General features: G+C 45.1%; 6 protein-coding genes across 6 annotated transcripts; 2 read left to right on the top strand and 4 right to left on the bottom strand.

Annotated features, from left to right (window-relative positions):
* Positions 1-35: 35 nt before the first annotated feature.
* N7503_006494 (uncharacterized protein) lies at positions 36-1,114 on the bottom strand (the record flags this gene model as incomplete). Its single annotated transcript, XM_057066041.1, has 4 exons — positions 36-56; positions 81-257; positions 699-931; positions 1,099-1,114. 4 exons carry the CDS (start codon positions 1,112-1,114, stop codon positions 36-38), a joined length of 447 nt encoding a protein of 148 aa, XP_056921510.1.
* Positions 1,115-10,156: 9,042 nt separating this feature from the next.
* N7503_006493 (uncharacterized protein) lies at positions 10,157-10,369 on the bottom strand (the record flags this gene model as incomplete). The annotated part of the gene is made up of 1 exon (XM_057066040.1): positions 10,157-10,369. The coding sequence occupies one exon, from the start codon at positions 10,367-10,369 to the stop codon at positions 10,157-10,159; it is 213 nt and encodes a 70-aa protein (XP_056921509.1).
* A 2,711-nt stretch (positions 10,370-13,080) lies between these two features.
* Positions 13,081-13,917, bottom strand: N7503_006492 (uncharacterized protein; the record flags this gene model as incomplete). Its single annotated transcript, XM_057066039.1, has 3 exons — positions 13,081-13,325; positions 13,375-13,833; positions 13,881-13,917. 3 exons carry the CDS (start codon positions 13,915-13,917, stop codon positions 13,081-13,083), a joined length of 741 nt encoding a protein of 246 aa, XP_056921508.1.
* A 2,497-nt stretch (positions 13,918-16,414) lies between these two features.
* N7503_006491 (uncharacterized protein) lies at positions 16,415-17,620 on the top strand (the record flags this gene model as incomplete). The annotated part of the gene is made up of 1 exon (XM_057066038.1): positions 16,415-17,620. One exon carries the CDS (start codon positions 16,415-16,417, stop codon positions 17,618-17,620), a length of 1,206 nt encoding a protein of 401 aa, XP_056921507.1.
* Positions 17,621-17,693: 73 nt separating this feature from the next.
* Positions 17,694-17,996, bottom strand: N7503_006490 (uncharacterized protein; the record flags this gene model as incomplete). The annotated part of the gene is made up of 2 exons (XM_057066037.1): positions 17,694-17,749; positions 17,804-17,996. The coding sequence occupies 2 exons, from the start codon at positions 17,994-17,996 to the stop codon at positions 17,694-17,696; spliced, it is 249 nt and encodes an 82-aa protein (XP_056921506.1).
* A 3,037-nt stretch (positions 17,997-21,033) lies between these two features.
* On the top strand, positions 21,034-22,389 carry N7503_006489 (fungal specific transcription factor domain-containing protein; the record flags this gene model as incomplete). The annotated part of the gene is made up of 1 exon (XM_057066036.1): positions 21,034-22,389. One exon carries the CDS (start codon positions 21,034-21,036, stop codon positions 22,387-22,389), a length of 1,356 nt encoding a protein of 451 aa, XP_056921505.1.
* Between the last annotated feature and the right edge of the window lie 899 nt (positions 22,390-23,288).

Genomic DNA, 23,288 nt, shown 5'->3' with positions numbered 1-23,288 from the left:
AACAGCTAAGCGGGTTTTGAATCGACGAGAGGTTACTAGTCACGGCTAGCCACATTCTAGAGTCTTATTAGTTTATGCACCTCCTTCAGGGGTGCGATCGACACTACCATCGCGGTAGCGGACAAGAACCGCACTACATCTAAATCGATCGGCCAGCGACAGAGGATAGTGACTCCGGCAACCCCTTCCTCCTTATCATATTTTTGCATAAGCCGCATCGCGATCGACGGCAGGGCGGCGAGGTATACGGTTTCTGCCTAACCTAGTGTACAATCAGTAGTCCCAGCACGCTATCAGATGTCAGCGCTCTCGTTGCATTTTTGATTCATCACTAAACAATCTTGACAATTCCATCCAGGCCAAGCAATATCTCACGACATAAAAATAACTAGTGAGTAAGGCCAGAAGCCGCCAAATACCAGGCGCCGTCCAGAACCTATAAAGCCAATAAATAGCGTGCTAAGCAAAGGACTAAGATGGCATACCTACATCAGGATCGAACCCAATTCGGTCTTAGTGGGGTAGAAATTCGGACAAGAAACGACATAAGCAAGTGTCAATGGTAGGTCATTGACGAGAGCGAACATAGAATTACCATCAATTTAGCATTCACGAACGGAGAGAAGGTTTATATGTTCGAGTCGCCCGAATTTATCAAGCAAACCTTTAGCGTCTTGTCTTTGATACTTTCGGATTACCACCACGCGTAACAGGCGGGTGCGGCGAGCGGCAATAACCACCAGACCTACGATATTATAGGTGATGGCTAGTAGATATATATCCCACGGGGACTCCCTTCTCACGATCAATGCGGCTAAGATATCGTCCAGCTTATACAGGTGGGGAAGATAGAGACTCGGGGGACTAGTGACAATCTTAGATAAGTGGGTTCGTGGCCTCGCTCGTTTCGCGACAGAAGTATAGAGTTTCCCTGGACAATACTATTTTGTGAAGGAATTTGTTGAGCCTTGATAGCATAAAATGGAAATTGAACTGGCTAGACATGGCTAGCGTCAGACACCTAGAGCAGAGGCAACGAGAAGCTATAAATAGGATCGCAGGAGGTATTTAAAGACAGATACCGCATTAATCACATACCATCCTTACTCGGCATCGCTTTTAGGCGGTTCGCCAACTAATAGTGAAGATTAATATATAATCGTAGTAAGTAGAATCATAAGGTTAAAAGGTGTTTGCTCGCCATCGCCCTCTATTCGTGCGGTGACTCGGGCTCCAAATTCTGAATGATGCACGTCGGCCCTTATTAATATTTCATTATTATTCTTGACACCGTCGAAATCCAAGGACCGAAAATCGTTATATAGAAATCTAGGTTATGTCAAATCTACGGCAGCGGGCACCGAATGGCATAGCTTAATAAGGGTATATTCTTCATGATGGTGGCGGACTATTATCTAGTGCGCTCAAAATGATAGTTCTCACTTCACCACTTCACCACTTCACCACGCTTCTTTCAATGCATCTTACGTCTTAAGTAACAACGTCGGTTTAATCTCTAACGTATAAGCAAATAAAGTTTAAAATATCCATGAACGTAGTTCGTTAAACGCGGTCCTCCATAGAGGAATAGGTGTGGTGGTGAAGCAATGATCCTAGTTATAGCGCTAAATAGAGCTTCATTTCCCCGACCAACGGAGAATGAGCTACATATTAGACATGCTGGTTAGAGATTAGACGTGTCAATTAAATAAGACATCTGGACTGGGTCAAAAGTGACTACCTAATCGGAAGAAGAAGATAGCTAGGATGGGACTCGTTCATGATTCTTCCCGATTTTTCTATTCACTGAAGCAATCGTTGATCAACATTCCGCCGGACCTTCTACTACGGAAGAGCTCCACTACCGGAGATTCTAACTTTCTTATCTAAGCATTCAAAGGGGAATACGACGAGGATAAAACCATTAAAACCATCACATACACAGAATTCGGCATATTCAGCCTCATCAAACTAATGCTAACTCGCACCACCCAAAGAGAAGCAAGATAAATAAAGAGAGCGCAATAATGGGTATTTAGAGCTTTTCGAATCAGTGTACGCCGCTATTTAAGTAGGAGTAGCGACTTACCTCTAGCGATAGCAACCAACGTTTTATAATAGAGCCCACGATGGCGATGATTAAGAGAGTTATAGATAGGACGGACAGTTAATATACAAAAAATATTACGTGAAATCGAGTCTGGTATCTAGGTATAGTCCGCCCACGTAGCCACTAGTAGAAAAACGCCATGACCAAATAATCTAGTGAAAGAAGGAAGGTCACCGCAGACCACATTAGCGGATACTAGAAGACTCCATATATGGCAGCAGATATCTTTACCAAGTAGGAGAAATAAACGAAAAGTGGAAAACATATTTTCGGTCAATAAGACACGCCTCCTAAGCCGGCCATATAAACCTTAATACCAAGATACTAACGCATAATCAGCATTTTCCGACGACATAGGAGGATTGCACACTACCCCTAGTAATATTATAAGTACTACGATAACTCCTCTTAGTATTCCTATACTAATATTGGCCTTCTTAATATAGCTTAATCCTAGACTCATAGCTAAGCACATAAAAGTTAAAATCAACACCGTTAGATTGAGCCTATATAACGGGCTATCTAGAAGACTTAAGTGCGATAACGCTAGTTATATACCCCTTATAACTAACTAAAATATAGTCACTACTAAGTATAAAATAGTGGCCAACCTTATTATAAACATAGAATAAGTAAAAAAGAAGAGGTGGGACGAGGCGTGCGCTTAATGTATGCTTTCTAATTATTTATATACATTTTCGCTATAGGCGTCTTTAGGTCTAAAATATAATTAATGAACCTAGGAAGCTACTATGCTACCCTGAATCTTAGCTAACCCCACTTACATATGGGACTGAATCGGCGCCTAGGAATTAGCTCATTCGCCCTAGGAATATAATTTATGTCCCCAGGAATACTACTATATATTCCTAGAAGCAGTCAAGCTCCTAGACCTTAACCTAAAGGCCCTAGGAATACGTATTCCGCTCCTAAAATCATTCAGCTAGCCCCTAGAGCTGCCAACAACAAGCAAGTTATATAGCTTTAGCATTTCTGGTTAAACGGGTCCTTAAGGTATTAGACATAGTGAGTAACCTTGGTAGATCATCATATTTCAACAAATTAGAGGTTAAATTAGCATCTAGGAAGGCAGAAAATCTCTAAACGAACTCAAATAGATACTAGTGAAAAGGGCTATGGAGTATTTACCTTATCATGCACGGGATACACGGGATAAATGTCCACATGGCCGGTTTATAGCCCTGGGATTAGAGGGAAAGCCAAATATTGGCTAATTAACGTCTAGCCAAGCATAATGCTGAAATATAACCTATACTATGTTTATTCTATATATTTTGTGAATTTTGACTTTTCTCCACCAATGTACTTCTCAGCTCACACTATGGCTTAAGTAACGTCGCAGAGGCTTTGGTCAATATCCAGAAAAAAGCCCCTCTTAAGGGCAAAAGTATATATGCGGTATACATGAATTATTCTGAAGTTACTTCAAGATGCCCGGGGCTCCTAGGGTACACAGCTGTGTTCCTGGGGCCTTGACTATATCGCTTTGTGTGTCAGCATACAATTAGCATACAAGGTAAGGCTTAGCTGGCAGCCAAATATCCACCCATCCACCGTTTATAATACTTAAAAGCTTCTCATATCCTCATCATCCCAATTTGTTAGAAAATTCTAATCCTAAATCGCTCAACATTATAGTTACATTAGTTCTATCGCTCTACATTAACTACCTTCGTCACCTTAGAACAAAGCAACATCATTCACGAATAAAATGGACGTTGGCGATACCTTAATTCTTTGTCTTCCTATAGAGGTTCTTTAGATCATAGCCAGTACCTTATCAGGAGGCGACATTTCTGCTTTTACTCGGGCCTACCCAGAACTTTACCCTAAGCTACGCCTAGCCCTGATAAAATACAATATTAAGCACCAAAACAGCTCTACGCTGCATTAGGCCGCTAAAACCAATAATTACGCCTTTATAAAGACTTTACTTGCTTACCGAGCTAACGTGAATGCGCTAATCCATGATTCCTCTCCTCTTATGATAGCCGTAGAATACAGCTTAGAGCTAGTCATCAATCTCTTACTGCGTGAGAAAAAGCTACGCGTGAATTTGAAAAACGCAAGGGGGCAGAGTGCTCTATGGCACGGCATGGCGAAGAAGTCATCTACCATCGTGAATCAGCTCCTTTAACACCCTCGTGTCAAAATCGATCGCCCAAATTACGAAGGTCAAACAGTGCTTTGGCTTGCTATCTTCTAAGGCGACAGACACTCGGCGTGTCTGCTACTCTTAAGAGGCGCCAATCCTGACACTAAGGATCGGGATGGGATTTCGCTATGGATCCAGGCATGCATCAGCAACAGGAGCTCCATTAAGGACCTATTTCTAAATCACTAGAAGGCTACGTCCTCTATAACTAGTTCGAACGGTACCACGATTACTGGAAGTGAAGAAATAGTGTTCTTAGCTACCAACAGCGGAAATATTCCCATATTGCAAATGATACGCCGCTAAGGAGAAAAGTTAGACATAGTGGATCAAGAAGGGAGGATACCTCTCCACATAGCTATAAGGGGTAGGCATCTTATAGCGGTAGATTTTCTGCTACATCATGCAAACACTCTCCTAAACTACAAGGACACTTACGGCCAGACTGCGCTATGGTGGTCTACCTTTGCATTTCATAACAGTGTCACGAAGAGGCTTCTAAAAGAGGAGGGAGTCGAGGTCAATACGCTTAGAAGGAGTGGGAGATACAATGACCCCTCTACTTCGCTTCACCATCTAGCCTTTAGAAGAGATATAATTGCCCTTCGGTGGTTTTTAGGCCTACCAGCCCTTAACCCAAACCTCCGCGGTGGCTCTCAATCCCCTCTTTGCCTAGCTATATAGGAAGGAAACACTATAGTTATAAAACTACTACTCGCTCACAAAAAGACACAAATCAACACTATAACCCCGCACAGTGATTCGCCACTGCTTTTAGCAACCCAGAAGGGCCATATTAACATAATAAAATTGCTGATCTAGCAAGGCGATCGTCTACAAATCAACCAGTTACACAGCCCTAATAAAGAGACGGCGCTATTTATGGCTATTCGTCACAGAAGACTAGATATCCTAGACATCTTACTCGAGCATCCTCACATCGACCTCGATTCGATCAATCATTAGGGCGAGACGGCACTCCTATTAGCCATAAGACAAGAAGACTCTACAATGGTCAGTAGACTACTCCAAGGTCCGAAAGTACCTAACAATTTAGCATTACCAGCCGAGGTTACCAAATCCCGCAAGAATCGTGATTTAGGAAATCTCATCGAAGAGGCAGTAAAGCAAAAGACTCACAGTCAATATATACCAAGGCAGAGGCAACTTCAGATTCAAACAAGCCGTGTGGGGTCTACTATCTAACAAATCTTTGGTCTAGAACATCTTATTTTCACTTTCTATATTACCTTATTAATTCTTAACCAAAAATAAAAGTCATTTCAAAGAGACAAAGCCATTACCCATTTTAACTCAATAGTATTATCTTAATAGGATAAGCCAGGCACACCAATAGTGCGACGTAAGCTATAACTATAATCATTAAGCCACCAGCGACTCATCAAGCCACCAACAGGGAGGCAAGTCGAGTACTAAATCACTCAATCCCAGCAGAACCATATACTATAGTAACGGTGTCCAAACTAAAGGTTTAAAATACATAATAGGGTAAATCCAATATTTCCGATTATCTAGAAACTTTACAAGGCCGTAGGCTCAACAGACGACGGTCAAATAGTAATTACAAGCTTTAAGTCAAGAGCTTAAGTATAGGCAAAAAGAGACCTTCAGATCTATACCGACATCGCAACCCTTAGTTACAAAGTTATCGTCAGGTTCGTAGTAGGTAGAATCGCATCGGTACACATTTACCAGATAGTAGATCGTTACGCAATTAGCAAAGGTCGGCTCAATACAGACCCCATACTCAGTATTACTTAGGTCATTGATCTTCGAAAGATCATAGTAGATCATGTTCATAGGGCGACAGTCCGTGCTACCTTCGTTCCCAAAACAAGCACTATACTCTATCTACGTGACCTAGAGGCTTCTCCACCACGTAGAGACTTTAAGAGAGCTACCGACACCATCAACTATAAGGCGATATAGATAGGAAAGACTATCCTTTGGTGCCAGCTCGGTATCCAGATAGGTGACATCTACCACTCCTTCGATATATAGAGGAAAACTACAGTGGTTATACAGGATAATATTGCCACGCTACTAATTAGCCAAGCAAGCCAACGGGGCACACCACAGAAGACTTATTACCAGCTACTTAATCATTTTCAAATACATCAAACGTAATATATGTTAACAATCGGTTTAAAAGATATAGATCACTTAGTAAATATATTAACTCAGCTAGACTTAGCGCTTAACACACGATCGCTACCCACACTACGCAACTTTTTGATCCCCTCAGGTATTCGAGAAAAATTTAAAAGCTCCCATCAGGATATAGTGGTAGATTAGGTTTAGTAATCCAAGGATATTTCACCATCAACTTTCTAGCGGCGACCTCAAGAATCAGGGCAGCCTTACTATTAGGAGCTCGGTCGGAAGGTCACGATCACCCAGTAGAGCAAATAGTATAAGGCTTCAATATTACAGGGAAGAGGGGAAAGCCTCTTTTCCAGCCCATTCTACCGTCACAGACAGTGGGAATCAAGAACTTAATGCCATCGCATTAGTCTTAGGCAGGAGGCCCCACCAATATCACCGCATACTCAATGTTCCAACTCTACTAGTTCGTGAGCTAATCCTATAACATAAATAGATCGATTCCGTCGCTCAAACCCACTTCGATACAGTACATTACAGTGGCCTACTTTCCTCACGGGCCGATACGACGAAGAACGCGAACGTCATCAGACGCCACACCAATACTAGACAATCCACCTAGAGTCTACCTCAAGCAGAAAATTCCAAAAAGCACCATGCCTCCGCCACGCCCGGGGCGAGCAAAGACCATTATTCGATTCCAGCTCAAGGAAGACTTCCACTATGCGCAAGTCTAGAAAAATACCAAAATGCCAATCCAGAGAAAGCAGCAACTACAGGCCACTAAGCGTGAAGCTATGCGACAAGAATAGATGCAACGACTACGGCCCATGCCTCATCGATATTATTGACCAGTCATGAATATCACGCATGGCGCATCCTGACAGTTTCAAAAGGTCGCAAGCTAAATTATTCACTTCCACGTATTCGATCAAAGGCCTAGGCGACTTAACAGAATCTGTTAGGCATGCTCAAGGATCGGGATAGATGTGACGCAATTTCCCGCAGAGTGCATGGATTGATGCATCATTCAGTGAATATACTAAACTGGCTGCAGGCTATCCAGTGGCCACCTTGAAGGGGCACATAAAAGAGGTTATGCTGAATTTATAGGTACAAGCAGGGTGGATTCAGAATTCACAGCCAATTGATTCACGAAGTAATAACAGAGCAGGCCCCATAGAGTACCACCAGGGAGGCTCCCATAGCGCGTCTAAAGCCAGTAAAGTCTCCTGGAAAAATATTAAAAAGGCATTTCTGCTGATGAACTTATGCGCTAAGTAGGTAGTTCAGAGAGGTATCAGGTAAGAATAGAGAGTGTCACAGATATCAATGATATGATCTCTTAAATCAGGCCAAGGGTAGATATAGGCAAGCGTGGAATAGTTCTATCTACCCTTTCCGCATAACACGGTACATATCCTACCTACTATCATTAAAGAACCGCTCGCTGATATCGTCACGCATAAGGTCTACAGATAGCCAGAAGGCAGAGTTACCGCAGCGGTCCGGATAATTCACGTCAATCCGTCCGCTAGATAGAAGCAGATTGACTACTCCTAGCTAGCCATCACTAGTAGCAATATGCAACGCCGTGTATCCATACCCATTTTTCGCGCAAAGATCGACATTTTCTTGCCCGAAATGCACTGCCTGCATCAAGAGCATTTCGCAGCCTGAGTTATGGGCGTTGACATCCGACCTAACTTCAGGGGGAACCTCAAAGCGTTGATTGTCCTGGCTTAGTCTAGAAACAAATTGATCCACGCTCTGGCCGCCCTAGAGGATCTCGGATATCGACATTGTCGACCGGGAACGCAGCAAAATTCTCGCTATGATTTCGTCGACGAATTCGCCCTACATCAAAGCGACATAAAGAGGTATCACGCCCTCAGAGCCTGCAACACCAGAGTCTGCGCCACATTCAATTAAAATCTTCACTCTTATATGGTCACGCGTCTTGACAGCGTACCATAGCATTGTTCGCCCTAGAGTATCCAGTAAATCTATTTAGGGATAGATCGCCGTACCCACCCATCAACATCAATGTTTACTCGCCACATCCCACTAAACGGGCCAATAGCTCGCGTGATGCCTCCGCGGGGCTAAGAGATATGGGTCCATTGAAGATTCCGGGTTCAAAGACGTAGCTATCAAAGAATACAGTGAGTGGCTTGCATCGAATATAACCGATGATACCCTCAAAGCTAGACTTCGACAAGCGTGACACATAACGCTGTCCGATAGGGTTCCGAAAGGAATATGATTATTCATGAATATTCACAAATTTTTGTGAATATGAATAATATGAATTGAATAATATGAATATGAATAAAGAGCTTATTCATATTCGCAATATTCATGAATATATGAATAATTCATATTTATTCATATAATAAAATACCTTACCTGACCTTTCGTTTCATTACGTTCGAGTACATCATCAACGCGTATACTCTATTCCATAGTGAAATACAGGTTAATTTTCTTTCCGAAGCATCGAAAATGACATGCATACATAACAAAGATGAGATTTGATTTTAAGACTTTTCTCTCAACCACATCAACCATCGCATAGTCTCCGCGTTCAGGCGATGTCTTCGGAGGCCCAAGATATTTCGAGCATTGCTAAACTCGCGTTCCACCCCAACCTCTGCCGAAGGGATAGATAGATAATCGCGAGCGGCTTTTGCCATAAGTGGAAAATTAAACGCGTTCGCCTTCCACCACTTTAGGACCCATTCTGCGTCCACATCACCAATCATATAGTGGGACCAGTTGACCGGCGGAGAATCCAAATACTTATCAACATCCAACAAAGACGCCTCTTTGGATGGCTGAACTTTGCACAGGGTTCTCCACATAGTTTCCGACATCCCCGGTGGGCGTGTATAATTAGCTTCACGGGAGACGAATAGCTCTAGAGGGTATTCTTTCTTTAAAAATTCCCGCACTTACGAAACGATAAGGGCCGAATCTTACTCGCTCATTTAAGACACAATCAAAGATGACTTAATGCGTGGATCTAATACAGAAGCCACATAGTAAAGAAGGTTATCGTCCATCTTTCTAGCGAACTTATTCATCTTCTAAATACCTCTCTCCACCGCATTACGAATTTTAAGGCTTACGTCTTCAAAATCCCCCTCCGCGTTTTAAACATCATTCAACAGATCGTCCAAACTCCAGTAAATCGGAAGACTTTCCACAATCATCAGGCATGTCTTTGAAACAGAGTTTATATAGTCCCAGAACGGCTTAAGAATCTTCGCTACTTACTAAAGTGTCGACCAGTCACTATCGGTAAGCTAGAGAGCCTGAACCTCTAGATATATTCGCACGAATTGCCCCAGCTCAGTCTACAGCCATAGGGCATCTTGAATCATAATATACGTTGAGTTCCATCGGGTGTCCACATCATAACCGACTTATTTGCTCGGGGATATTTCTTTCCAATTTTGGCGGCGTTATAGGCTTCGAGCAATCCATAGTGTCAGAAGCCTGATTTTCATAATTGCTCCTTTCGTGCTATGAAGGGAGTTGAACGCTAGACTAACATAGATGGCCATATCGTCTAGTATCGCCTTTGCTTCCCGAGCCGAGCCAGCCTTTAAAGAGGCTAACACATTTTTGCAAATCAGGTTAAGGATATAGGCAAGGCATAGAATAAAGCTCTACCGTCCACGGAACCGCATAAGAGGTCTAATGCGAAAGCGGTCATCATCATTATCATACTTCTTAAGGAGCTAGTGATGTAGGCTATCACAGAGTGTTCCATTATTGCCTACATTATCCCCGGTGATAGTCAGGAGTTTGGGCGCGATGTCTAGTTCGTCGAGCATCTTTAGCACAACCTCCGCTAGGTTCTCTCCAGAATACGGTCCGTTAATTTCGGTGAACTCAAGGAGTTCGTCTCGCTTTTCAAACTCGGGAGATATCCAGTGACCGATGATACCCATGATTAGAATTTGATTTTCCGACGTCCACACGTCAAGAGACAATGCAAGTGTCCAGCTGCTCCTTTTAAGTTCGTCTTTCACGTAAGCCCTATGTGAGTGGAATTCCTCCTTAATTCGGTTGCTCAGAGTATCAGCGGTCTTAATGGGCAAAGAAGCCCCTGTTGCTTCAATAAGTGCCTTGAAAGCCGGGTGCTCCACTATTGTAAAGGGCTATCTTGTTTGAATAACCCATCGAATTAGCATCTCTTCAACGCCAGCCTTCCTTCTTGGCGTCTCCAAGAATCGGTCGATGTTTCCTTCGGCCGCGGGTAAGAAAATGGAGCCGGTCTCAGACTTAATATGATGCTTGGTTTGGAGGTGCACCAGCAAGTTTGAAGTGGAACCATAGCGCGCCGAATCCCTAGAGGACCAGTTGCAGTGCTTGCACACCAGCAGTCGATCTTTCTTTGGCGGGCCATCCCGCCGACACCAAGTGCTATCGAGATCTGTGGTCCAAAAGTGCTCGACGGTCCAACTAGAATACGACTTGGTCTTTCGTCTTTTTGATGGGAGCGGACTCGCCGTATCTCCGCTACTCTCCAAAAATGCGGAATCAAGTGGGGAGGGTGAAGAGCTCACTAAAGAGTAACACCGTTTTGACTGAAGTGTTTCGTCGGTGTGCACAGGTAGGGAGGGCTCGGGAGAGAAAGGGCTTTCTACTTCACCGATCGATTCCTCGGATTGCTCCGAAGATGAGGGAACGAGGCCATTATGTAGGGCATTATAGTCCCGACGAGGAAGACCGCGAGTCCTCCGCAAGATCGGATGAGATTCAGACGCCATGCAACTGTTTCTTGGGGTCAGTATCTCAGAGAGGTATCAGCAGTAAGGTATAACATATCTTGGGCTGCCTGAATTGGCTCTCCTCCGGTAGAACAACAAGGAGCCGGCTGGCAAGGGACTTGAGAATGATTCCGGGCGAACTCAATCATGCTCGCGCTTTTTATTCCCTTCTTGATGTGGAAAATTGATAGGTCTCTTCCCAGCTTCCAGCGACGCGATCTTGATGGGGTTGAATGTAAACAAAATGTAGTTAGGGCTACTGAGAGCTCGGCGTCGTGCGGCAAACGCGTTTTTACGTGTCATTTATCGAGTTGCTTATATAGACAGAGTTTACAGTGAACTGAAGGTATATAGCGGGGCTGAGCAGGTCTATTCGATAATTTGACCCAAGATAGTATGAAACTGGGCATGTAGATACATATTATTCCGAGGATCTCTGTGGCCGGTGTGAAGGTTTCCAATGTGAGCACCCGCAAATGGGGAAAACAGCTTGCGTTACTTGCTTACGGAATAACAGGCTTCTAAGAAGCCAATAAAAGCGATTTTAACATCTCAGCATATGCCTGCAAGTGATATTACACCGTCCAGCATCGCCGATGAAGTGATGGCAATATGAAACAGACCTCTAAGGGTATTTCAGTAATGCGATAACCGCCGTATCGGACAAAGTATTATTCCGGATAAAATACACAATATGAATAATATGAATGCGAATATGAATAATGCGTTTATTCGCGTGAATAAAAAATTCATATATTCATATTCGCGGAGTGCGAATATGAATAAGGCGTTTATTCGCATTCCTTTATTCCTTTCGGAACCCTACTGTCCGACGGCTTTGAACTTGAACACATTTACAAGGATCAAAATCCAGAATTCTTCGTCGGCAAAGGGATCAAGCCCGGAATTGCCCGGATCTTGTGGAGAATATTCGTGACTGGGTTGAAAACGCGTGAATAAAGGGACACCTGTTACAGTAGAATTCGAAAACAGATTACCCCCGAAGACACACACGCTTTCTTTCCCAGTGCCCCACTTGTCGTGCGCTAAGCCGACTATGGCTAGATGAGTCTCTTTCCCGCGGTCATAAACTTGTTTCATTGGCTAAAAGGAAGTCTAGAACGGGGGCCATGCGGACTAAACACTAAAGTGGGTCTCTGGGACAGTAAACTTGCATGTCTCGGGGGGTAATCTGTTTTCGAATTTTACTGTATTGAAATGGTATAGACAAAAGTGTTGGCGTTAGGTATTAGCGTTTCTTTGTGCTGGGTGATTTGCGGTATTGGATGACGCGGCTCTTCAAGTTAGACGACCCGATAATCCAAACTGTCCGTGGAAATCATCAACGTTCTGAGTTCTGGCCACATTGATGACCCCAAGCAAGTTGGAACAAGCAAAATCATAGAGGGTGCTTCTACGGTGGTCGGTCATTGTCCACCATAACCGCTCTTTTCTGAGGCCGCTTAAATCGATAAATTCATGCGGACCTTGGTGGATCACCAGTTGGACCCACAAAACGACGAGACTGAGATCACGTGCATACATATCCACATGATTATCACATCTTCAGTGTTGGATAGGTTCTTTTTGGGTTCCGTTCGTTCATTACTCTGGTGCGAATTTTGATTTTGGTGCCTCGCTCCTCATTTACTTTCTGCTGGGAAATCGCCAGATAGGCTGCCGTGTAATCGGTCCAAATATTACCGTCTTCCTTTTCTCACTTCCGTACGGTGGTAGCGGAAAAGCATAGGCATGAAATGTACGAAGGAAATGCGGATTTCGCCGCTTTGAATTTGTGTCGAGGATATTATTGAGGCTTGGTATTTGATAATTTAGCGTGTATATACTATATCTCTACAGTATCCGTTGATCACAACGATGGTGATCCACTAGGTTCTAGCTTTTTCTTCCAACCTCTTTGATCGCCTGAGCTTGGAATGGCCACCCTCCTGTAGAGAATTGCGCTTCAACGAAGACACACTACTGGAAGCACATGCGTCGGTGGATGAACGAGCCTTGAGCTTTTCCCCTGCAGCTGTAGCGTCACTGAAGGGTTTTTCGACAAGACAGTCAATAATCTTTCGCTTTTTGGAGGAATGAACGTCTTCAACTGGGCTTTTATCGCCTTCGGATTCTGCATCTCGTCATTATACTAGTTCAATAGGCTTGTCTGACCAACATACCCATTTGATTACCTCCTACGTCCTTGTCCCCTCCAGCGACATTGTGAGACAAGATTTGGCGCTTGTCTGGAGGCATCCTCACAACGTCGAAATCATTCAGACTCGAGTACGGATTATTTGATGATGACTGCCCAGGATGGTAGTTCCCTTGGCCCTCGGAGACTACTGATCCAATGAGCGCGTACACAGAATTCGAAGAGAAAGCCTCACTCTCGTCTGGCGGGGGTGGTCGGCTTTCTTCCAAAGCGTCCCAGAACTCTGGAGTTGTCATGGCCTCGGTGCTAACATCACTTGTCTCATCAGAGCAAACATCACGAATCTTGACAAGACTCGGAGCGGAGCCAGATGGCGCGATAGCGTGTTCGAAATCTAGTACATTCGGGTGTGTTCTTGACTCGGGCTTAATCGAGTGGCGCAGATTCTGATCAGCCCGGTTTTCAAGCGTTACCCCAACCTCTTCTTTTCTCAATTAGCAGTTGAAGCAAAACGCGAACAAGTGTCTTTACCATAGAACTGACGCCTGTCAACAGTGAAAGTATCCATACTGACGTGACATAAGTAATATACTGAAGGAAAAGGCTGAGGACAGCAAGCAAGCAGGATTCACGGAAACCAGACTGGGTCTGGCTTCTGGCCACATTTAGGGAAGCGGAAGGGCTCTCTCGCTTTATACTTCTCATCACAAGTACGATCATTAGTAAACTGAACTTGACGCTAGTGAACTATCGGCTGAATCTCTGTCCTGTGCGCATAATAATTTTGCTCGTTAAAATTCGCGTCTTCTGGGAATTTGCACGGTTCCAGGATCAAGCCACCGTTTTTGGGTGTAGTGTAATCGTAAGTTTCTCTACCTTGGGTCTGATTGGTAACAAACCTATGGTTCGATTTTCAGAGCCACCATGTTGCCATTCGGCCATTTAGTCATTCAACAGCCAAATAAGATACAAAGACAATCTAGCCATTCTAGCCATTCTCTTGGATTACGGTAATTCTTTTTTCGGGCCTTACTGAGCAGCTGTTGGAAATAGCAGCGGTTCCAGCACTAACCGGACGCTGGTTATGACGTATCCACCAATTCACCGAATGAACGGTGCTAGGAATCCATTGCCGGGCACATTTGCAAACTGAGCAGTAGTAGGGGTATTTGGAAGCCTGGGACCTTCTTGTCCGACTCCTAGGATCTGGGATTGAGAACCAGGAAGCAATGCGCTATTCTCGCCACCATATTCTAAAACTTGTGTGATAAGTCTAGTGAGCCTACGAAACTAGAGTACAGCTCAGACTCGTCAAGTTTCAAAATTATGATAGAAGATCCACGCACAATGACATGGTGCGACTGGAACCTAGATCGCTGCGATATTTCTGCTCCCGGGAACGACTGCCAAGCCTGGTTTCTATCCAGACATCAGCCAATCTGATCCGTGAATCAAATTCCGATGATTTCTCAGAGGCTACAATGAGTGTGGCTCTATGCAATTCCATAAGTATATGTGGGAAGATAAAGGTGTACAGTAAGCTGCTATACGAAGCCGCCATCTCTCTTTCTATGATAATATGATTTAGTGAGAAATATCACAATGAACAGCCCGTGGTGGCGCTGACGGATCTGTCTAGTTTCTACAACTCAATGGACCGTTTGTCCGCTCGAGAATGGCTTTTCGACAATTAAGATATTCTCCAGATACGACTCAGAGAGACATCTTTCAATCTAGGCTCTATGAATTGGCTTATGATTGACGTGGGTGGACAACGCTCCGAGAGAAGGAAGTGGATTCAGTGCTTTGAGGATGTCACTTGTTTGATCTTTGTAGCCGCGCTATCCGGCTATGATCAGCGTTTAGTTGAAGACCATGATTCTGTACGCCTTCTTCTTCGCATGATGAAGGCTCCTATTGTGGGTTGCTAACATATTCTAGAAACAACTACAAGAATCAATGAGGATTCTCGACTCCTTGGTCAATAGCAAATGGTTCAACCGCAAGCCTATCATTCGCTTCCTGAACAAATTTGATCTATTTGAGCAAAGACTTTCCATTTCACCTTTCAGTCAGGCTCCGACAAAGACTTGTATGCTGCTGCCAAATATGTGAACGACCGTTTCCTAGACATGGATCGAGTTCAGGGTCGTGAAATATATACTCATCACACTACCGCCACGAACACTAATCTGCTAAAGGAAACCATGAAATCGGTGGGAAGTGCCATAGTGTTGCAAAATCTGAGATCTTTCGGCATTGAAGCGGGGTGCTTTAGTGGGGGAGGGGGGGTTCTGCTATCTGTCACAATCTCGTCTCATATAGAAGGACAAGTTCTGACAAGAGTGTCACATTGCTGTATTGAACGCTCATTCTTATGGCCTAGATATGGGAACCAGGAAGGGGGCTAGCCCACTAGGCTCAGCTTCCAATCCTATTATGATCCATAACAATAAAGATTGTAGTACGAATCAGGATACTTCCGAAGCAGGTATGTACTCAGATCACGCCGACTAACTCAGCCTCCTTTACCGTTCCGAACTTATCTTTCCTGGTAGCGTGGTATGCAGCACATCATTTTGCAATCACAACCATGCATGTGAACATGTGAGCGTGGGGGCTTAGGACTAAAAGGGCCGGCGGTTACTGTACATACTTATTGCTATTGGATATAGAGAACGGTCAGGCCCCTAGCGACGATACACAAGGGGCTCCACAGGCAAAGCGGGCAATATGGCTTGACAGCCACGTAAAATGCTACTTGCAGATTAAAGCGATGCGTGCTTTCAAAAGGCTCAGCTGAGAATGTCTGTTTGCTGACGTTGCACCAAGCGGTGGATCCTCACGCGGCATATGCTGACCAATAAGAGCGAAAGTCAAAAATAACGCTCAGCGGGTGGTAAAGGGCCGCAGCCCAACATTCAACAATTGCCATTGCGTTATCACGTGATAAAGGGGATGAGACTTTCACCTGGTCTAAAAGAAACCCCCGTCTTCACCTATGAGCAACTCCGCGATCCGAAAAGACGAAGCTATTACTCGCCCATCGAATACTATATAAGAGAATGCCAACCACAACAGATCCACATGTGCTTCCTGGGCTAGAATTCAAGGCCTACTGTGAAGACAGGGACTTCAGGGCTCAAGGGAAGCCTGAGCCTAACAGTCGCTCCCAGACAGTCATCTACCGTTTACACGACAAAAAGTGGTGGATCAAAATCACATTAGAAGGCGCAATCCCATGCTCTTCCTGTGATGTCAGGCCAGGGCAAATTAAGTCAAAACGCGAACGACGTAATGAATTGCAAGAATTTGTCACAAAGATTGACTTCCAATCGCTGGCCCTGCTGAATGATACTGTAACTGAAATTGTTTTGAAGGGGGAAACGAAAAATCTTGACAGCGCCAACCTGTGTCTCGAGCCGGAACTTATCGATCAGCCTACTTGGCTCATCGGCAATATGCGATACCATATTCGCGAGGATCCTTTGAGAGTGAAATACCCGTCATCCGTTCAATTTCCGTCATTCCGAGCCGTCGAAATCTCAGAATTGATACAAGAGGCTGAAATAACCAATGGAGTGTTTCGCGTTTTCCACAAAGGTGACAGGACACCGTATATTCTCAAGGTAGTCAACCGCCCTTTTTACCACCCACGAGATACGGACGTTTTACAACAAGAACTGGAAAACCTCGAACTGTTCAGGGGGGCGAGCGGTATAGTCCAGGCCGCTGGCATTGCAGTGTTCACCAATCCCTATGCCACCTGCCAGGAAGGCAGTCAACAGATGGTCATCAATGGTATTTTGTTAGACTTCTATTGTGGTGGCTCTTTACAACAAGTCCTGAAAGAACAATGTTTCAATGATATCAGCTCTGAGAGCTGGGCTATTCAAATTGGGAATGCGTTGGATACTATTCACCGCGTGAAGAAAACCCACATGGACTTGAAGCCATCAAATATTGTTTTGGACAAAGATGGCAATGCCATTATCATTGACATCAGCGGTATTGGTGGAGTAACGCATGAATGGCAAGCTCCAGAGATACGGGATGAAATATCACCCTTTGATCTCCCGTTTCAGACGCGTCAGTTGAATGATATTTGGGCTTACGGAAAGGTTCTGCAAGAAATCGCATCAAAAGTCAAAGATTGTTCTTTTAGGAAGACTCTGAGCATGGTTGCAGATCATTTAACTGAAGATGTTACTACTCGGTGGACTTTATCTGAAGCAATTTCTCAGTTGAGAATTCGTCATCATAGTGATTGATTCTAATAAACAAGTCTGTTTGAAATCATGTTGGAGCATGGCTTTGGCGATTTCCTAATCCTCGATGGCATTTTTAAACATAATCCCATTCCACATCATCCTCGTCAAAATCACCATTCGTCCTGGAACCTGTAAACTTTGTGAGCTACTTGTTTCAGTGGAGGATAAAAAACTTCTCCCTACCTGGCCCATCTCGCCGTAAGCCAGCCTTCTTATCGCACCCATGGATTCCACACCAAGCTAAACCGCTGGTTGAAGCATCTTCGAGATTTCCGGGTGTACACACCTTCTTTGCTTTCTTTGCAGGTTTGCATGCGGTCTTCAGTGTCTTGTCGTAGTGACCACAGTTATGGACTCTGACTCGGTATTGGCACATTGTGAAAAGGCAACTTTGTAGAGCGGATAGCTGATGGTAGTGTTGCACTCGAAGGAGAATCTTTGGATAATGTTGGTTTGGATGAAGCAAATACTATTAAATATGAGAGGATTCAAAACTTCCTCTACCGCGAATGATTGAAGCGATCGAACCGCAACTAGATTGGCTGATAACCCGGCTTTTCCCCTCGTTTTGGCGCCTTTCTATGCAGACTTATCACGCGCTAAACCAGTGTTCCGCAAAAAATGCTGCTGGCAGGGCCCGTACAAGCTTGGGGGCCAATGAGTGATGTGCACGGTCGACAAATTTCAGCCAGTCCGGTTTGGCTTCACATTTTATCCCTCGGAGCTGTCAAGCTGTTCGCATATCAATAAGAAGAAGGCTCTAAAAATAGATGGCCGGCCGTCCTAGACCCATGCCCGACCAAAATAACCATTATTTGCATGGCTGTTATGATTCGTGGCTAGAGACAGCGGAAGGGGCTTGTTCCGACAGCAATATTACTATAGTCGGCCATCGATTATCAGTACATACTTAGTCATGGTTCATGATGTGAATATGTATGGCTGAAGCTATCAGCGTTCAATAGATCTGTCAAGCATAGGTCGATACCATGCGGAGACACCAAAGAGCATCTGCATTATGATCATCGCTTGATAGATTCTGCGTATAACTTATAGTCTATCACTTGTATTAATTGGCATAAGTACCGCGTCAACACATTGTTTGGGGATAAAATGCATTTATTGTAGCTTTATTAGTGATTAAAAATCGAAGGGTCCTCAAGATATGGGGGTCGCTTGCGCGACCGTGGATTCCTCTCCTCCTAGCTGAATCATCATAGCCGATCCATTGGATCTTGGCAATATATCACGTGACACGATTTTTCTTTTGCGACAGCGCTCTCACCTATACAGTACGTTGCGAAACTGGCGCAACGAAAACTCTGTTTGACACTCTTTCTGGCCCTACCGCCAAGACGTTAGCGTGGAAATTATACCAATTAACATTTGCTGTATCAGCGAAATATTACAGTGGTGTTCCACCAGTCTCCGACAACCCTGATGATGACAGAGTATTCTGCCTAGCAAAATCTTTCTCTATTTCCAGTACCACGCTGTTATGTTTCGTTTCTTGAGCTTGCGAATACAGAACTACCTATATTTCATTCAAGGTGGATTTAGAAGATCATTAAAGGGAGTGGTTTTATTGAGGTTGCCTCACCATGTCTGTAGCCTCACGTGATATCTACACCGACATTTCCGAGGGCCTCTTCCTCCTACAACTGCCTCACGAGAGTCAGTTGATGGCCTCTGCGGGTAGCTCGTCATCTCTCACGCAGTCAAGTGTCAATTTTGTCCCTCCCACCTTCCCTCTGTATATAGAATCCACTACAATACAGACACATTGCCTCCCTTCAAGGGAGCGCGGACGGGGCCTATCTGACGCCACGGTCTACGACCGCAGCGACAGGTAACCCGTTGCGGCCAAACTAAACTCCTCTTGCTCCTCTTGACTGCGTGAGGTCACCAATAAAATTCTATTTTGTGGCCCTGGGGCACTGTCAGCAGAAACCTCAGATAATATGTCATATAAAACTTTCTCCGTACAGTAGTTTTCGAACAAGCTATACCGTCGCCATACTCTTTTCTTCTCTCTCTCACAATGCCCTACCTAAACTGCGTTATACCCAATCCGAGCAGATTAGGACCCGCCCACTTAAGGCCGATGTACAGTGGCGTCTCACCAGTACATCCGCCCCTGACCGCTCTTTCTATACCGCCTGCCTGTTACCACTATGACCGCTGGTGAGCGCTGCGCGCAGCGCACAGTAGCATGAAAATTATCAAGTTTACCACCTTTTCCAACCTCATCATGCGGAGGAGTCATTCTATATGAAGGATGGCACACTATTTATTAGATGGTTTTGTATGAAAACGCAAATTTTGAAGATCTCCCGGCAGAAAAACAGTGGGCCCCCGGCTCGTCCGAAGTACTGGCCCAGAAACGGCTATATCGGGCGTATCGGGATATTCTGCCTTAGGCCCGAATCGACCGACAGGCCTTTCACTCTATTTTGACCACTTTCCGCCACTCCGCGTGGTACCAACTCCTCCGCATGTACTGATCATACGTGGTCATACGTGCAAATACATCTTCCAATTTTGTTGCCTATTCATCTCGGTCGTATCGGAGCAACCGCAGCTATCGGTTACATCCCGTCCCGGTAATTGCTTCGTCAGTCAATCCCTTACGTGTGATACCAGGCACCGGGGAGCAGCAGAAAGTCGGAATGGATTCCAATTCTCCTTCTGGTGTCCGAAAGCGCCGTCGTCCCGCCTATTCTTGCATTGAATGCCGGCGGCGCAAAGTCCGTTGTGACCGGGCAAACCCCTGTGGGCAGTGCACAGCTCACAACTCACCTTCGTGTACATATGCGGAGCGTCATCCACGTGCTTCACACCATGCAGAATCACTCCCAGTAGAGACTGAGCGAAGGTACAGAACCCCAGAACGAGCACTTCGGCCAGATTATGTCCGGCCTTCTACTTCCGCCGCCCCGACTCGGATTCGTGGCGCCTTAAATAAAACTCGGGTTTTTGGCTACGGGCATTGGATGAACTCGATATCTAAGGTTTGTCCAATATACAGGTATAATTGAATAGGTTTGTCATGCTAACAGTTCAAACAGTTAGATGGGCTGCCTACACTAGAGTCTCTCTTGAAGTGCTATCAATCGATCTTTCACGAGGATAGCCACCGCGCACAAGATTCTGCAACGAAGGTCGTGGCTGAATGCAAGCAATTGGCACGAGAAGCAAAAAAGCAGCGCCCTAGTCGAGAATGTCTTCCTCCTGACCTATACAGTTCGTTCCCTGACGGGCCGGTGATGGATGATCTGGTACGGCTATACTTTGCGACTTTTGAATCCTGCTATCGCATTTTATACTATCCCTCCTTCATCGAAGAATATACGAGATATAGGAATAACCCAGAAAACACAAGGAGTTCGTTCTTCATTGAATTGATTTTGATCATGTCTGTGATGGGTATATTGCACGCTAATACTACCACCCGTGACGAATTTGCCGCCAAATCGCGGGACTGGATTCATATTGCACAAACATGGCTCTCTGCTCCTTTGGAAAAAGATCGTCTCACTTGCAATGGAATCCAGATTCACTGTTTGCTACTTCTTGCGCGGCAAGTCACTCGGCTGGGGGCGGATCTGGTTTGGATCTCAGCGGGATCTTTGATGCGCATGGCGATGCAGATGGGCTTACATCAAGATCCGAACTGTATGGAGGAGATGAGCCTACATGAAAAGGAAATTCGAAGACGGTTGTGGTATACTATCCTCGAGATGAACGTCCAGGCGGCGCTGGACTCCGGGATGTCACCCATGATCTCAGCAGGAGACTTCAATACTTTGCCACCATCCAGAATGAGCGACGAAGAGCTTGAGTTGGGAGGAACACAGGTGGAAAATCAGAGCGGAACGCACGGCCCATCATTCCAGAAGCATCTGCTCCCTTTACTAGCAGACTCTCTTCCTCTCAGACTAAATATAACCAAGATTATCAACAGCCTACAGGAGGAACCGTCATACGAAGAAGTCCTCCGTTTAGAAAAGGACTTAGCAATAGCCTGTTGCACTGCAACGAGTGCCCTTGACAGCACTACGCCGCTTAATCCTATGTCGGACCCCTCCCGATTTGCACTCAGTCACTTCACCCATCTTCTCCGTCGCTTCACACTTTGCTTTCACTTCCCCTATGCCGTCCAAGCCAAGAAGAATCCACTCTACACCTATTCGCAAAAGAATTGCCTCGACGCTACCCAAGATATAGTTTCTATTCTCGATGACGAACTGTACGCCCGCCTCCTCCTCACCGGAGGCGGTATGTTCCGCGACCTGATTACCCGTGGCTCTTTCATCCTCTACCTAGAATTAACATCCGACATCAACGCAGACACGTCTCTGGTCTCACGGGGCCGAAGCCGCTCCAGACACGAGCCGATCCTTCGTGACGCTCGTCGTGTAGCGCAATATGCGAAGGAGAGGATGTTCCATGGTGAGACCAATGTGAAAGGGTACGTGTATATTAGCATGGCAACGGCGCAGATCGAGGCCTTGTTTGATGGGTCGTTTCCGGAGGAGGCAGCGATGGATGCTGCGAGGGATAGTTTGGAAACGTGCCGTAGGATTTTGGAAGTGATGGCTGCGAAAGGGTCGGCTTCGGTTGTTGAAGCTCAGTCTGATGTTACGGATGGGGTTACGTCTCCGTTGGGGGATCCAGAAGGACAGTTTGACTTTCTGGATGATGGAAGTTGGGACTTTGATTTTGGGCAGTGGATTTTCTCTCATCACGGTGGAGATGTTTCGTTGTAGTAATACTTCCCTTCAATTGGAAGGGTACCCCATCTACTTGGTTATAGGGCTTCGTAACTGTTAAGAGTTGATATATTCTGATATTACAGATCCTATATTACGAGCTCAGAATATTTCCTCAAGCGACGCAGACTTGATGGTCATTATGCACCAATTCTTCAAAGGGGATAATTATTTATTTGATCTACATTTACCAGCGGGCTAACGAAAGGCAATCACAACCAATGTAGCCACAAACCCGGGCAACGAACTCAAACTCATGGTCGTTTCCACACGTTGGAAGGTACGACCACCTTTTTTCCAACGTGAGTTGACACTCTCCAATACCTGCTTTCTCATCCCATTCCTTAGCAGTATCGAATATATACCGAAGCGCTGCCCGGCATTCCACCTGCGTTCCAGCACGTCGCAGATAGTTCTTGGACTCAGGTGGCCACTCGCTCCGATGGTTACAACACCGTTTAAGATTTTGTGTACTTGGAACCATTTTTCTCCTCAAGACACTCCACGGCAATCCGACAAATATTCACAAAGCCTCTTCGTATTGAGTCATTACTTTTGAGGTTCTGTCGTCCATCGGAATCGAGGTGCACGATGATGTAGTCGTTGTCTTCTGTCCAAAATCTGCCATCCTCAATTTCAAGCCCCAAAATATCCCATCTAAACATTAGTGAAAGACATGACACTGCAGCTTCGGGGTTTCCTTCAAAGCGATCCGATATGTTGAGTATCCTGAAAAAGCCATACATATTGATTTTTGTGTCCTCATTTTCTCTAACTTCTCCTGTAATGTTTCGAGCGAGGTGTACCCGTCAATGTCATGAGCAGCCTTCCAGGGGTCGGCGTGGGGGATATTGCCATCTCCAGGTGGACGTGCGCTAGCTATTTTTGAGCGAAGT

Source organism: Penicillium pulvis (genome assembly GCF_028828015.1).
Source record: "Penicillium pulvis strain IBT 33274 chromosome Unknown contig_3_segment0_segment0, whole genome shotgun sequence".
Taxonomy (NCBI): domain Eukaryota; kingdom Fungi; phylum Ascomycota; class Eurotiomycetes; order Eurotiales; family Aspergillaceae; genus Penicillium; species Penicillium pulvis.
The sequence above is the reverse complement of the archived record's forward strand: the minus strand, read 5'-3'. Positions and strand labels throughout refer to the sequence as shown.